Raw genomic sequence first — 13,206 nt, 5'->3', positions numbered from 1 at the left:
CTGAGTGTGAAAAACTCACAAATTCGTTTTTCACTGCTGCACAGTCTACCACTGCCATAGCATTACATTGGGGATTCCTTTTCATGATTAATAAACTGTAATTCCTCACAGGGGCGGCTCCTTCACAATGGCAAAGGAGCGTTGCCCCCCTGGCTAAGAGCCAGGAGCTGTAAAATAAAAGAAAATATTTAATTATCCTTTTATTTTTCAGCTCCTTGCTCAGGTAGCAGCAAGTGAAGGGAGGGGCAGGAATGGGTTGGGCCACAGGAGGGGGGAGGGGGAGTGGAGTGTGGGCACTTCTAAGTGCGCATTTGTGTTTGACAGTCCGACCAAACACATATGCGCACTAAGCCGCTGACCAAGCCACTCAGACCAATCCTGCACTGCTGTCATGTTAGGTTTAGTATTAGAGCAACACCAGAATTGCTGGGGAGACTGTGCTGGTGTCCCAGTGAATGCTGGGACACCAGATTTGAGGCCACCACCGCTGATTCCTAAATAAGAAGAGCTAGATTTGTCATGTTTGGTATCTATGGAATTGTAATGATAAAACCCTCTTATTGGTAAAGTCAGATTTTTTCAGTACAGTTTTGAAAATGCCACTTTTAGAAAGTTGCCATTTCCCTGCCCCTAGACCTTTGTGCCTGTAGCCTGTTGTGGGTCACATGACTGGGGGTAACTGACAGACTTTGTGAATTCCTCCCAGCGAGTCATACAGTAGTGGGATTAGGTGTGCCTCAATGGGCCATCAATTGGAGTGAAAGTGGGAGGGGGGATGCAGTGAGCTGAGCACAACCTGACTTGTACCTGAATAAGCTGTGTTCTGTCTCCTCACTATAGGCCTAACAACCCTGTATTGTCATCTCAGCCAGTTTGGAGCCAGGGCAGGGAAGTTGAGAAATTCCAAGAACTTCAAAGAACCTGTCCAGAAACTTCTCCCTCCTTCCTGGAGAAAAGGCATGAGGAAATAAAAATAGGACCTACAGACCCGGGCTTAAGTGCACTACTGGTCCTGCGGACGAACTCTGAGGACTACTTGCTGCTGTGACCTACTGTGCACTCTGCCAGACTGCTGTGTACCGGGAAGGACAGCTTTGCTGCCTGGAGCCTGCCTTAAGTTGTCAGAGGCCAGCTCTGCTGTTGAGCCCTGCATCTACACCTGTATCCAGAACTACCAAAAGTGATTCCAAGGGCCTCCTATGTAGAGCCACAGGCACTTAACAGGCTTCCACTATCTTGACCTCACACCAGGACCCAGCCTAAGTGAGTCCTAAAGAAGTCTACATACTCTGCTGGACTCGTGGTTTTGGTGCTAAACATGCCCAGATGGAATTTTTTCAAAACTGAGGAGTTCGACAAAATTTGACCAAAAGGTGCTCTGAGAACCAAGAGGAGACCGGGACCATTGTGCTCGCCTATCTGCCTGAGGTGCATCATCAGTTGGATTGATTTCACGGCTTCTCCCTGTCTCTCTGCAGAAAACAATTTCAGCAGTCCTTTACCAAAGGGTTATCCGGCCTTGTGGAACTGCCTTCTGTTATAGTCATCTGCTTCACCCTGCTGGAGATTTTCGACTTCAATCTCAGGAACTAAGTCCAAATGTAGAAATCTTCATTGTTTCTGCCCTCCACTGGCATCTGATGATGACCCTTCCTCCTTGGGAACTCCAACAGCCTTGTCCCGCAGAACTTCTATGTTCTATGACATTTTTTTTTCTCAAATTCTTTCTTAAGTCCGAAGGTAAGCGCTGACTTGGCCCAATCCAATTCTTGTATCTGAACTGCGCTCCATCGATGTTGGCCTTAACTTTCCACTTTGATCCGGTCTTGTGCAAATAGATATCCGCTGTTGGCAAATTTATCTTTTAGGTGCTGTTTTGAACCTTAAACTTTAAAAATTAGTAGCTCTGGTTCTACTGATTAGATTTGTGTCATGTAGGCGTCAAATAGTTTATTATAGTTTACTCTATTTGTCTAGATTGGTATGGGATTTTTCTTGTGTTTTCACTTCATCACTGTTTCTATGCTGCATAAATATTGCTTTTAACATGAACTTACAAGAAGCCAGTGAACTTGATAATTCACCTCATATGTGGTTGAACCTGCCATTTGGACCTCCAGGGGAACACAGTGCTTCCTTTGCAGTGGTAATTAGACCTATAGCTACCCTCTGCTGAAGTTAAGACAAATGTCCTTACAGAGATCTTATAGCGTGGGCCAACCTCAACTGAGCACTTACTTTCAGTCCATGAGGCCACTCTTTAATGGGCTACTGGTCAAAACACTGTTCTTGCCGACCCTTGACTCTGTTCTTGCCCACCCTTGAGTAGGCAGGTAGCCAAGCGGTACCTAGAGACCCTGATTTCCTCACTACGCATCCAACTTAAAGTCTGGTTATTCATGCTTCAACTAATAAGGTGAGCCCCAACTCATTCCTCATGACTCTCCCATTTAGGGAGTGTAAGAGGGCTAAGGCATTCAGAAAACAGGTACAATTTTCTGCTAGTCTAGCATTGAGGTCAGTCAATACAGTTTGATACATGCATGCCCAGTGGGGCATGGTCAGTGAGATTGTGCTGGTGGTCCTGGAAGATCTAGGGGGGTGCATCACTGGCTCATACTAGTTAAGATAGTCAGGATGAGGCCACATATGTGATTCAATCAAGCCTTGATACTACTTGTTGTCTGGGAAGGGTGGTTGGCGCTGGTGTGATGGTCGGGCTTCTCTCACAGACATGCCTTTCAATGGCTGTTAGGTGAAAAAGCCAATTTTGCCTTGAAATGGTTCAAGTAGATTAGGGAACTTTCACATTCTCTAGGTCTTTTGACACCTATGAAACAGTTTCCTTGCCAGTTCAGAAGTTCCAGTGCTATTCTGGGGGACTAGTATAAGCAGTGCCAATTTCCCCAGTTTTTGCTGTAATCACTCCAGGCCTTTAGAGACCAGGAATGAGGGCCGGGCAGGCAACATGCCGCCCTACATGGGCACCAGTCTTCCCAGTCCACTTCAGCTGAGACAACAGCCAGCAGGCTGTTTTAGCTGCCCATTAGTGGTGCACAACCACCCTGTGGGAATCAGAATCCAGCACTTTCCCTCAGGGTGGCAATCCATTATGTCAGACAGATGGGTTCTTCAAATCATTCATATCATTCAGCATGGCTGTGCCCTCCCCTTTTTTCTGCTCTGCTGAATCTTCCATCAACATTAGAATGAATCTGAGGGTAACACCTGTCTATTCAGTTGCAAGAGCTGCATGTTTTACTCTCTGACGAAGCCATCAATAGGGTTCTATACTCAGAAATAGAGAAGGGTTGCTACTCTCTCTAATTTCTTATGCTGAAGTAGAATGGGGGCCTTAGGCAGATCTTAGACCTTTGTCCTCTGGGTGCCTTTCTGTGGAAGGACAAATTCAAACTGATCATGCTTGCCCAGATTCTGTCTACCCTGGACCCGAGCTACTGAATGGTGTAGTTGGACCTGCAGGACATGCATTTTTATATACCCGCCCTGAAGGCCTACAGATGTTACCCATGATAGGCTTGAAGCATTTTTAGTTTGCCGTGCCCCCTTTCAACCTCACCAGTGTTACGCTGGTGTTCATGAAAATGACCACGGTGGTCTATCATAGGAGGTTGGAAATATTAATTATTCACTAACTTAGTGCCTGGCTGTTGAAGGAGGGCTCACCCCAGTCAGTCGTAGATCACCTCAAGACGACGGTGCACCTTCTGACACCATTAGGTTTCTCACTCAATGAGCTGAAGTTGCTGTTTGCTATTACTGCTTCCCAGAGGCTTCCTCGCATTGTAGCTGTCTTGAATATGGTACTTTTTAGGTGCCTCCCCTCAGTTTAGATGAGTCCAGGACATTTGGACTATCATCCAGTATTTCAGCTTTGGTCCTGGATTTTGGTGAGAGCAGCATTGAGGCTTTTTGGTCTTTTAGGCTCCTGGAGTCTCCTTGTCGACTGCTCCACATGATGTATACTGTTGCTGCAGTGGAGTCTGAAGTTCCAGTGGGCCAACCACCAACTAAACTAGCTAGATCCCATTCAGGTTTGGAAGAGAACTGTTCATGATTTGCAGTGGTGGCTACTCAATGACAATTTGTCCAGCAGCACACGGAGGTGGATATCGGAGGTCTTTGATCTCCAGCAAAAATCTGGCTCCTTATCAACCTGCTGGAGTTGCAGGCCATTCAGACGGTGTTGAAAGGCTTTTGCCATCCATCAAGGGGAGGTTGGAGCAAGTTCTCATGGACAACACCCTTGCCAGGTAGTGCTGCAACAAGCATGGTGGAGTAGGTTCATGGGTCCTATGGCAAGAGGTTCTGTGTCTCTTGTGTTGGCTGGAGCTCGGGAGAATTTGCCTTATCGTGAACCACCTAACGGGATCCTTGAATGCCAGTGCAGACACGTTCAGCTGGTGGTTTCTGGGTGGATCACAAATGGCGCCTACACGCCTAGGTGGCATAGGGATTCTTCATGCAGTAGGAGGCACCCTAGTCAGATCTTTTTACCTGTCAAGAAGGCACAATGTGAATGGTTTTGCATGTTGGAGTTTCTGTAAAGACACTTGCAAAGAGATGTATTCTGACTGGGATGGAACCCAGGGCACCTATACGCCTTCCCACCCCTGCCTCTCCTGTCCAGAGTTCTGAAAAAGATATTGAACGATCAGACCCAAGTCTTGCTAGAGGCTCTGGATTGGACAAGGAGTGTGTGGTACTTGGAACTTCTGGGAATGAGCATCTACTCTCCGATCAGCCTCCAAATTCGAGAAGATCTTCTTGTGCATATATATGGTGTGGACTGTGCAAGACAGGCAGACCCATTACAAGCTAAACTGTTGTAAATACTATTATTTGTTTTGTTTTTGACCTAGCAAGGCCTTGCAGTGGACACAATTAAATGGTATTTGTTGGGCCTTTTTTATTTTTGCTGGAGCAGCCGTCCTTGTTTAGATCACCTAGTGTGATAAAGTTTATTAAATGTTTACACGTTTTATCCCATCTGTTTGTGATTTCACGATGGGACCTTAACGTGGTCTAGACATTTCTCAAGTCTACCCCCTTTGATCCATTGTGCTGCTGCTTGTTGTGTCTCCTGACCTTAAAGACTGCCTTTCTCTTTCCTGTCACGTGAGCTCATCCTGTGAGTAAACTTCAGGCATTATCGGTGCAACCACCCTACAGTTTATTTCTCTCACACAAACTGGTGCTGAGGAATTAGGCGGTTATCTTGCCTGAAGTGTGACTCCTTTTCACTTTGGGCAAACCAACATTACCCCAGTGTTCTTTGCTCCTCCTTAGCCTTTGAAAGAGTAGGAGAGGCTCCATCCATTAGACCTTAAAAGAGCTTTAAGCTTTACATCCATCATACCGAAAACCATTCAGTGGACATTTAGATTTTTATGGGGTTCTCTGGGGCGAAAAAAGAGAAGGTTGTGCAGAAGAGGTCTCTGTCAAGGTTGGACGGTTCCTTTCTATTAAGATCTACTATGCACTGGCCAAAAAGCTGAAAGCCTATACCACCAGTGCTAAAGCTGCTACCACAGTAATGGCACACAGAGTACCTGTCCTTGACATTTGCCAAGCTGTGATGTAGGCATCTCTACACACATTCACGAAGCACTGCTTCCTAACTTTCAGATCTGATGGAAAGGACAGTTTGCCTGTTTGGTCCTGCTGGTCCTTTTAGTTTGAGTCTACACTTAGTTCACTCCTCATACCCTTCACCTTTGGGAAGTACTGCTTTGGTATCCTTTCTAAAGGTGAGAAATATGCCATTAGAGGTTTCCAACAGAAGAACAAGTTACTTGGGTAACACTCTTTCTGGCGGACACCTTATCCACAGATTCCTCACCATCATCCCACCCCTTTGTTCTGTGGGGTGGCCTATTTTTAACATCGGAAAAAGACCCAAGTTAGGAATCTCCACACTGGTACAGACAATTGTTTTACGCTCCGTTCCTGGGGGTGCTGAGTCAAGCAAGACAATGATGTTAGTGAACAATGGTACTGCTTATATGTAGCTCGGCTCCGTCCTTTCTGGGAAGGTACAGAGCCTTTGTGGAATCGCACACCACAACATATTGGCACAAAAAAGCATTGCTGAAATTGTTTCAGATCCAGTCTGACCCCTGTCAATATTCTAAAGGTGGGGAATATACATTTAGAGTATGGTGGATTATTATGACACTGTCCTAAAACCTCCAGACAGGTATTTTGTTTTATGGAATCTCGCAGATTACTATAGGGAAATATTTTGGTGGTGTTAGCCTACTGTGGTGTTCCTTATTAAGATATTTTAGTAGGGTGACTTCAGATTACAGGTGTTACCTGTTGTCAAATTGCATAAACATTTTGTACCTATTTGTAATTTTATTACGGTATACCTCATGGTTTCTTTTTTTAAATGGCTTATGACCAGCACAGTCGGTCTGATTTGGTTCTGATGGCAAGCCAATGATAAAGGTATAGGCCTGTTTGTTGATAATGAAACATTACGATAAAGGCAGTAGGCTTGACATTAATTGTGAAAAGCGTATGTTAAAGTGAACAGGCATTTAAGGTTAGATTCTTATTTTCCTGTTTTATAGCCTACAGATGGATATTTTTACATAGAATCTCACAGATTACTGTAGTAGGCATGGATTCTAGTGTTGGTTACTTCCTCAAACAAACTGTGGGCATAAAAGATGTACACTGTCAGAATCCTTTTATGCCCTCTTAGGAGAGATACTATTTTGCTTTGCCAACTGTAATTTTGTATACTATGTCATTTTATGGCTGTTTGCTTGATGGCTGCCTTGTGGAAAAGCTCAGGCTTAATACAGGAGGCCTCATTTGGTTATGTTGATAAGCCAATCATAACAGCTAAAGCCTACAGATAGATATTTTATTACATGAAATGTCACATCCCTTTGTAGGGAAACATGTTGGTGATGATTGCCGCTGACAAACCCTGTAGGGAGCAGATTTGCATTATAATAATAAAATGTCTTCCTAGCTGTGTGTCAGGATCTTGTAATAAAAAATAATTATATAATGCATACACCAGTAAGCATAAATATATATCCATATAGCAACATAGTGTGCCTTTGGGTTCGCTCTGTTTTGCCACTGGTCTGCCTGAGTTTCAGTTACACTCTGCTTCCATCCATGTCAGTGCACTACATGGGGGTAATGGTTGAGTCCACATTAGCATTGAGCCTCTTTCCCTGTGATAGTTGGCAGTTTCTGATCGTGTGCACATCAAACTGAAAATATTTGTGCTTCTTGGTCGCGGTCAGTCATTTAGTTTAAAATTTCTCCTTTTATAGTTCCTCTTTGATTTCTTTACTATTTTCTTATGCTTCTTAATAGGATACTAAAGCTCTCCAGGCAATGCTAACAGGCTGCTCATTGCACCTGCAGTGCACAGCATCCCGCTTAGCCACTTCCTCTAACCCATTAGACCATTAGGGAATGTATATTTGTTGTACCATTTCAAGATGGCCAACTCATTTGTTATAAACATGATGTTTATGCTGAAAACACCATCAATTAAAGTATTTGTTTGGCATTTTATTCTACTTTTATGACTATCAGTGAAGATCCTTCGATGCCAAAAGGCAGCTTGCTTACTTGTAACCCTAGTCCTACTGTGTAGGTATCTTCATTCAAGTCATAGGCAACCCCCTCTGCCCCTTGTCTCTGTTTCCAGTGGCAAGACATTCTTCAGTGAGCTTTACAATGTGTGAGCTCCTTCAGAAGGACTGAGACTGGTGCGCAACTGCCGGTATAAAGCATGTTGGGATATGTAAGCTGCTGGCTTCTTAGAGGAACAAATGCACTCTTTCTCAGCTTATCATTGCATTCTTCTTATCAGGCTACCCTTTTCTCTATTCAGCTTTATTTCCTTTGATCTTGGGGTCTCTTTGTGCAGCAGAATAGAGAGCTGGAGCTGCAGTATTGTATTATCTGTAAAATTGGGAATTAAGAAAAATAGCCGGCTAGGCTATGGAGGTTGCACCTATATTCGGAAATGCTAGCATACACCTTATTTATATGTAAAAAAAAATATTTGAGTTTGAAGTATTCCAAGATCCTCGCACGCAGACGGATATAGTCTGCTCGTATGACATTCATGAAGATCCATACAAAGTAGAACTAGGATTACAAGTACATAACATTTTATTGCAACTTATGTTCTAGGGTTTGGGGGAAAATGCAGCAACAATAGCAGGGGTTGAAAAATGTGTGTACAGAAATGAGTTGGCCCTCTAGTTTTGGGATGGTGTATCTTGTCAAGATGATAAGGTCATATGCCAATATAATGATCGCACACATTTTAAGATCCTAGAATTAATTGGCACGTAAAGATTTCTACTCTTGATTCTTAATGAACAGATCTCTGTTTTCTGTTGCCATATTGAAATACTTTATTGTGTTTGGCTCTACAGCTTCTACAGAGATAGTCAAATGTATTAACTAACCTCACTGTGTAAAAAAGTGTCTTTAGTTTACGTTTGAACGTTTCAAGTTCAGTCTGGTTTTAGAACCAAATGTTGTTGAACCTACATACCTACATTCTGCTAGCACACCTGCCTCATAACTTCATGTTTCGTCTCTAGTAATCCTTACATTAGATTGTATATGTTTAAACTGTGGCTATACTCCTAGTTCAGATCTTTCATTTGCCTTGTATGTCACAACCCTTGACTGTCTGCAGAACCCTACCTCTTCAAGATGCTGATTTGTTACTATAAAAGTAAAAAGGTCACACTAGTGACTTGTCTCAACTCTGTCATTTTTTTCAGTCTGGAGAGAAAGATAAAGATGCAAAAGCTGAAGTTGGGTCTTCCTCCTGGATTCCCCAGATGGTGTCAAAAAGGCCTCTGCGGGACTTTGTCGGGCTGGAGGATTGTGACAAGAACACACGTGAAGCTATGCTGAACTTCAGCTTCTATCTTACCATTGGGGATATGGATGAGGCCTTCAAGTCTATCAAGCTCATCAAGAGGTGGGAGAACAAGTTCTTTTCAGCGCCCTTTCTCCTACAATGACTTTCTCTCACACTACTTCATTAATCAATGTAAGGTTTCTCCATGCATTCCGTTGTCCCCTGTGATGCCGTCCCATAAAAGCTTTTCTCTCCTTCCTCATTTCCAAGCCCTGTTTCCTTACATCTTTGTCTAGAATCCTATTTTGATGTAATTTCCTTTCTTCTCTTACTCATGTTCCTCTTTTCAGTGATGCTCCTCAGCTTCCTCTGATTGCTTCTGAAGTCTTCATTCTTAATCCTGCTAGTCCTTTCTTATAGAAGCCATCCTTGCTTGCTTTGTTACCATTGTAATACACCTTATCCACTTAATGTGCAGAAACCCATACTAGTTTCTCAGTTAAGCCCTGCATACGCTGTGGAAAAAAAACCTGCTTAACATTAGCTGAGCATTTTCTGGTTTCGTGTTTGTCTATGGTTCCCTCTAAAGAATAGCCAGAGTTCAGGCAAAGGTGTTATTGAAGTTGCTGCTTGTGTACCATTATGTTGTGTTTAAAACCACAGCATGAAATCAGTAGATGTTTATATTCGCTACCGTATTTTCTGAAAGTAGCATTGTAGTAGAAAGATGACAGTATGCAGAAAATGTATAATCTTCCTCCCTGACTGCTACAGTACAAGAGTGCTGGTGTTACTGTGTTGTCTCCCCAAATGGTTGGTAATTGTGTCTTCACCAGCAAGCATGACTGCAAAATCTTATCAGAAAAAGATACCTGCCACATTACCATTTTTTGGTGTTTTCTTACTGAATCTTCTCTCCATATGACATGCATTGTCCACTTTCCAGGTGACAAACTATCCCCACTTGTACGTTTGTTCAGCATCTTGGGCAGGAAGGACTGAGGCTGTTGGGAAAATGCCAGTACAAACCATGCTGGGATATGTAAACTGCTGGCTCCTTGAAGGAACAGTACATGTTTCTCAGCTTTTCTTTGCGTTCTGCGTGTCAGGCTACCTTTTCCTCTTTTCAGCTTTTTTTTTTATTTCCTGTGACCGTAGAACCTCTTTGGGAAGCAGAATGAAGAGCTGGAGCTGCAAATGTTTTTTTGTTTGTAATTGCGAATTATGAAAAAATAGCCAGCTAGGCTATGGCGATGGCACCTACATTCTAAAATGCCACATTACATCCTATTTAAATGTAGATTTTATTTGAATTTGAAGTATTACACGGTTCCTGCACATAGACTGGAATAGTCTGCTTTTATGACTTGAATGAAGATCTGCACAAAGCAGAACTAGGATTGCAAGTAACATTTTCACTATGTCATGAGTTCTAGCATCCTCACTTGTTACGTTTTTTCAGGATCTAAGGCAGGAAGTGAGCCTTACTTTTCTGGCACTTCCCACTTGTAGCCAGCATGCCTGTTCCTTTTGTTCTTTTACTGACTCCTCTTCCAGGAGATCTTGTTTTTTTATGACAGCACATGATGCCACTTGACGCCTTATGAAATGCTATTATATATTGACTGTTGCGGATCCAGTGAGATGCTTGGAGGGTGTTTATGGAAGGAGTCTGCAGAAGTTGCAACGTCCATTAGAAAATTACTGAAAGAGAAGCATCAATCTGTATGGCTTTAATACCAGACTAGGATATTGAAACTATGGGGGTCATTTTGACCCCAGCAGTAAAACCCACCTACCGCCACGGTTGACAGCCACCAAAAGACCATTGTCGCGGCTACCGACCGTCCGCCAAATTATGACCGCTACCGGATTTCTGCTAGAAGGATGGCGGGAATCCGACTGTGGCCATGGCGGCGGATGGCGTTAAGGTGGCGCTGCTGCCAGCAGCAGTGCCACACCAGTAGACTGCCGCTGGCCGTACTATGTGAATAATACGGCCTGGCTGTGTTCTGCTGGCGGACTATGCTGCTGGCGGCAGCGCCCAGTCCCGTCTCCTACCGGAGGACTCCCGGACACAGGTAAGTAGGTGCTTCGACAGGAGAGGGGGTGGGGTGTGTTGTGTGTGGGGGTGTATGTCTGTGTGTGTGTTTGCGGTAGTGTGTTGCATGTTGTATGTGTGTGCATGTTTGGGGGTGTGAGTGCATGTATGTTGAGGTGTGTGAATGCATTTCTGCGTGTATGTATGCAAGTGTGTGTGGATGTGTGTGAATGGATGCGTGGATGAATGTAGGAATGGGTGTGTGTATGCATGTGTGTGAAGGGAGGGGCGTTTATGAAGAGGGGGTCTGGAGAGGTGGGGGGAAGCTGTGGAGGGGGGTTGGTGAGACCCCTGTTAGTGACAGGGAAGGGATTCCCTGTCACTGATAGTGCCTACCACCATGGTTTTCATGGCGGTAAGGAAGCCACGAAAAACGTGGCGGTAGACGGGGTCATAATCCCGCAGACGGGCAAGTGACAGCCGCCGGGCTGGGGATCCTTGTTTCCAGCTCAATGGCCGTTACCCCTGTAGCGGTCAGTGTGGTACTTTGGTGGTTTGGCTTCAGCCAAACCGCCAATGTCATAATATACAGGAAAGTACCGCCAGCCTGTTGGCAGTACTTTCCTCCATATTACCGCCGACAGCTGGGGTCATAATGGCCTCCTATATTTTTAATGCTGTCATTGTTTTCGCATGTGGTGCATTTTATTTCTGAATCTTCTGCACCTCTGAGGCTTCCTGTATTTCTGATTTAGAGGACAGATGAGATCAGAATAATCTTTATTTGGTTAAAAACCACAAAATCATCATTACAGTACATCACGACGTTTGAACCTATTAAAAATAACATATTGATATAATATTTCAATCACAAAAACACCATCTTTAGTAAAAAGGATATAAAATACCCAGTGCAGATGTGAACATAGGAATTCAAGTGATTTTAACATTTCCTTTAACCCAACTAATCCAACTCACTTGTGAAACCACAAAAGTGCGTTGTGCAAAAGAAATTAAAAAACATCAGCAGAGTGCTTGTGTTCATCACAGTCTTCACCGAGCCATCCCATCTCTTTGATTAAGGTCACAAAATGCCTTATACAGATGTAAACATTTAAGATAAAAATAAAATTGCACAGTCATCAGGGTGCATCACCTTAAAATACTATCTCCCCACTAGGCTTCTCATTCTCACAGCTGCAGAAATAAGTAAGTAGAGCAGGACATGCCTTCATTTTCTAGTGTTCATAGATCTCACAGCCAGATTAAAGATTTTTTCCTGGGTGCAGCATATAGTTTACCAAAAAAAGAAAAAGTGCAGCATAGACTGCACAGAACATGATTCACAAGGGCATGGTTCAAGAGCAGACTTAAGTTAAAGATTTCTGGTGTACAAATCTAAAAAGCATTTGCAATGCAATAGGTCTCACATATTTCGAACAAGTTAATTGTCATCTTTTGACAACAGCGCCCACGAGCAAAAACAAAAAAAAAACACATTAGAAGAGGCTGAGAAAAGACATCTTGGCAAAATAAAATAAAGTTATCTTTAAAAAATAAAACTTTGCAATTTTGTTTGTCCTGCTGGACACGTTTTTGCCAGTCACAAGCCTTCTGTTTGGGGACACTCGAAGTTAAAAACAACAAATAGTACCTCAATCACGTCAAGAACAGCGAACGGGCACTAATTAAAGTGCATCAATTAGTACTTGATCCCTGCTCCACACCGAGAAACGGAAGTGATGGCAGGTGTGCCTTGGCGAATTGCGAGGCTGTAAAGAAGAGTGCCACGCAAACCAACAAATGGTGATTGACAGGTGGGCTCCAAGTCCTGTATTGAACTCAACAGATTCTCGCCAGCGAGACGCATGCGCTAGCGCATGCACTTGCAGGCTCAACCCTAAAAAGTGGGCTATGTTCATCTTAAACCTCACTAGATAAAATATCTGGGAGTGTTGAAATGGAAACAAAAGATATGGCAGCATTGAGTCCGTGGTTACTCATGAAAGGTAACTGGCCTCCCTCTTCTTTCCTATCACTAAACCTTCTCTGTGCCTTTTGCATAGAGCTAGAAAATCCTCTTTTAACTGATGTTTTGGGTCCGTAGTAATGTTCTGCGGCTTGTCAAAATAGTCAACTCTCCCTAACATGGCAAGTTGCTCCTTAACATACATATCTCAGCCATGGGATACTATATGCGTATTCAGGAAATGGGCAATCATTTTTTATTTCTTGATTAAGCAGAGTTTCATGTTTAGATAAATTGAATGACATAACATGA

The 13,206-nt window shown here is 43.4% G+C and overlaps 1 protein-coding gene across 5 annotated transcripts in view; it reads left to right on the top strand.

Moving 5' to 3' along the window:
• IFT140 (intraflagellar transport 140) overlaps nt 1-13,206 on the top strand; it is a 1,792,511-nt gene that overhangs the window by 1,261,740 nt on the left and 517,565 nt on the right. For all 5 annotated transcript variants that reach the window (XM_069210629.1, XM_069210628.1, XM_069210630.1 and 2 more), the window contains one exon: nt 8,802-9,004. In XM_069210629.1, the coding sequence (XP_069066730.1) occupies nt 8,802-9,004 (203 nt within the window). The remainder of the gene's footprint in view (nt 1-8,801; nt 9,005-13,206) is intronic.

The sequence above is a fragment of the Pleurodeles waltl genome, chromosome 10 (genome assembly GCF_031143425.1).
Source record: "Pleurodeles waltl isolate 20211129_DDA chromosome 10, aPleWal1.hap1.20221129, whole genome shotgun sequence".
Lineage (NCBI taxonomy): Eukaryota > Metazoa > Chordata > Amphibia > Caudata > Salamandridae > Pleurodeles > Pleurodeles waltl.
This window is presented reverse-complemented; position numbering and strand designations above follow the sequence as displayed.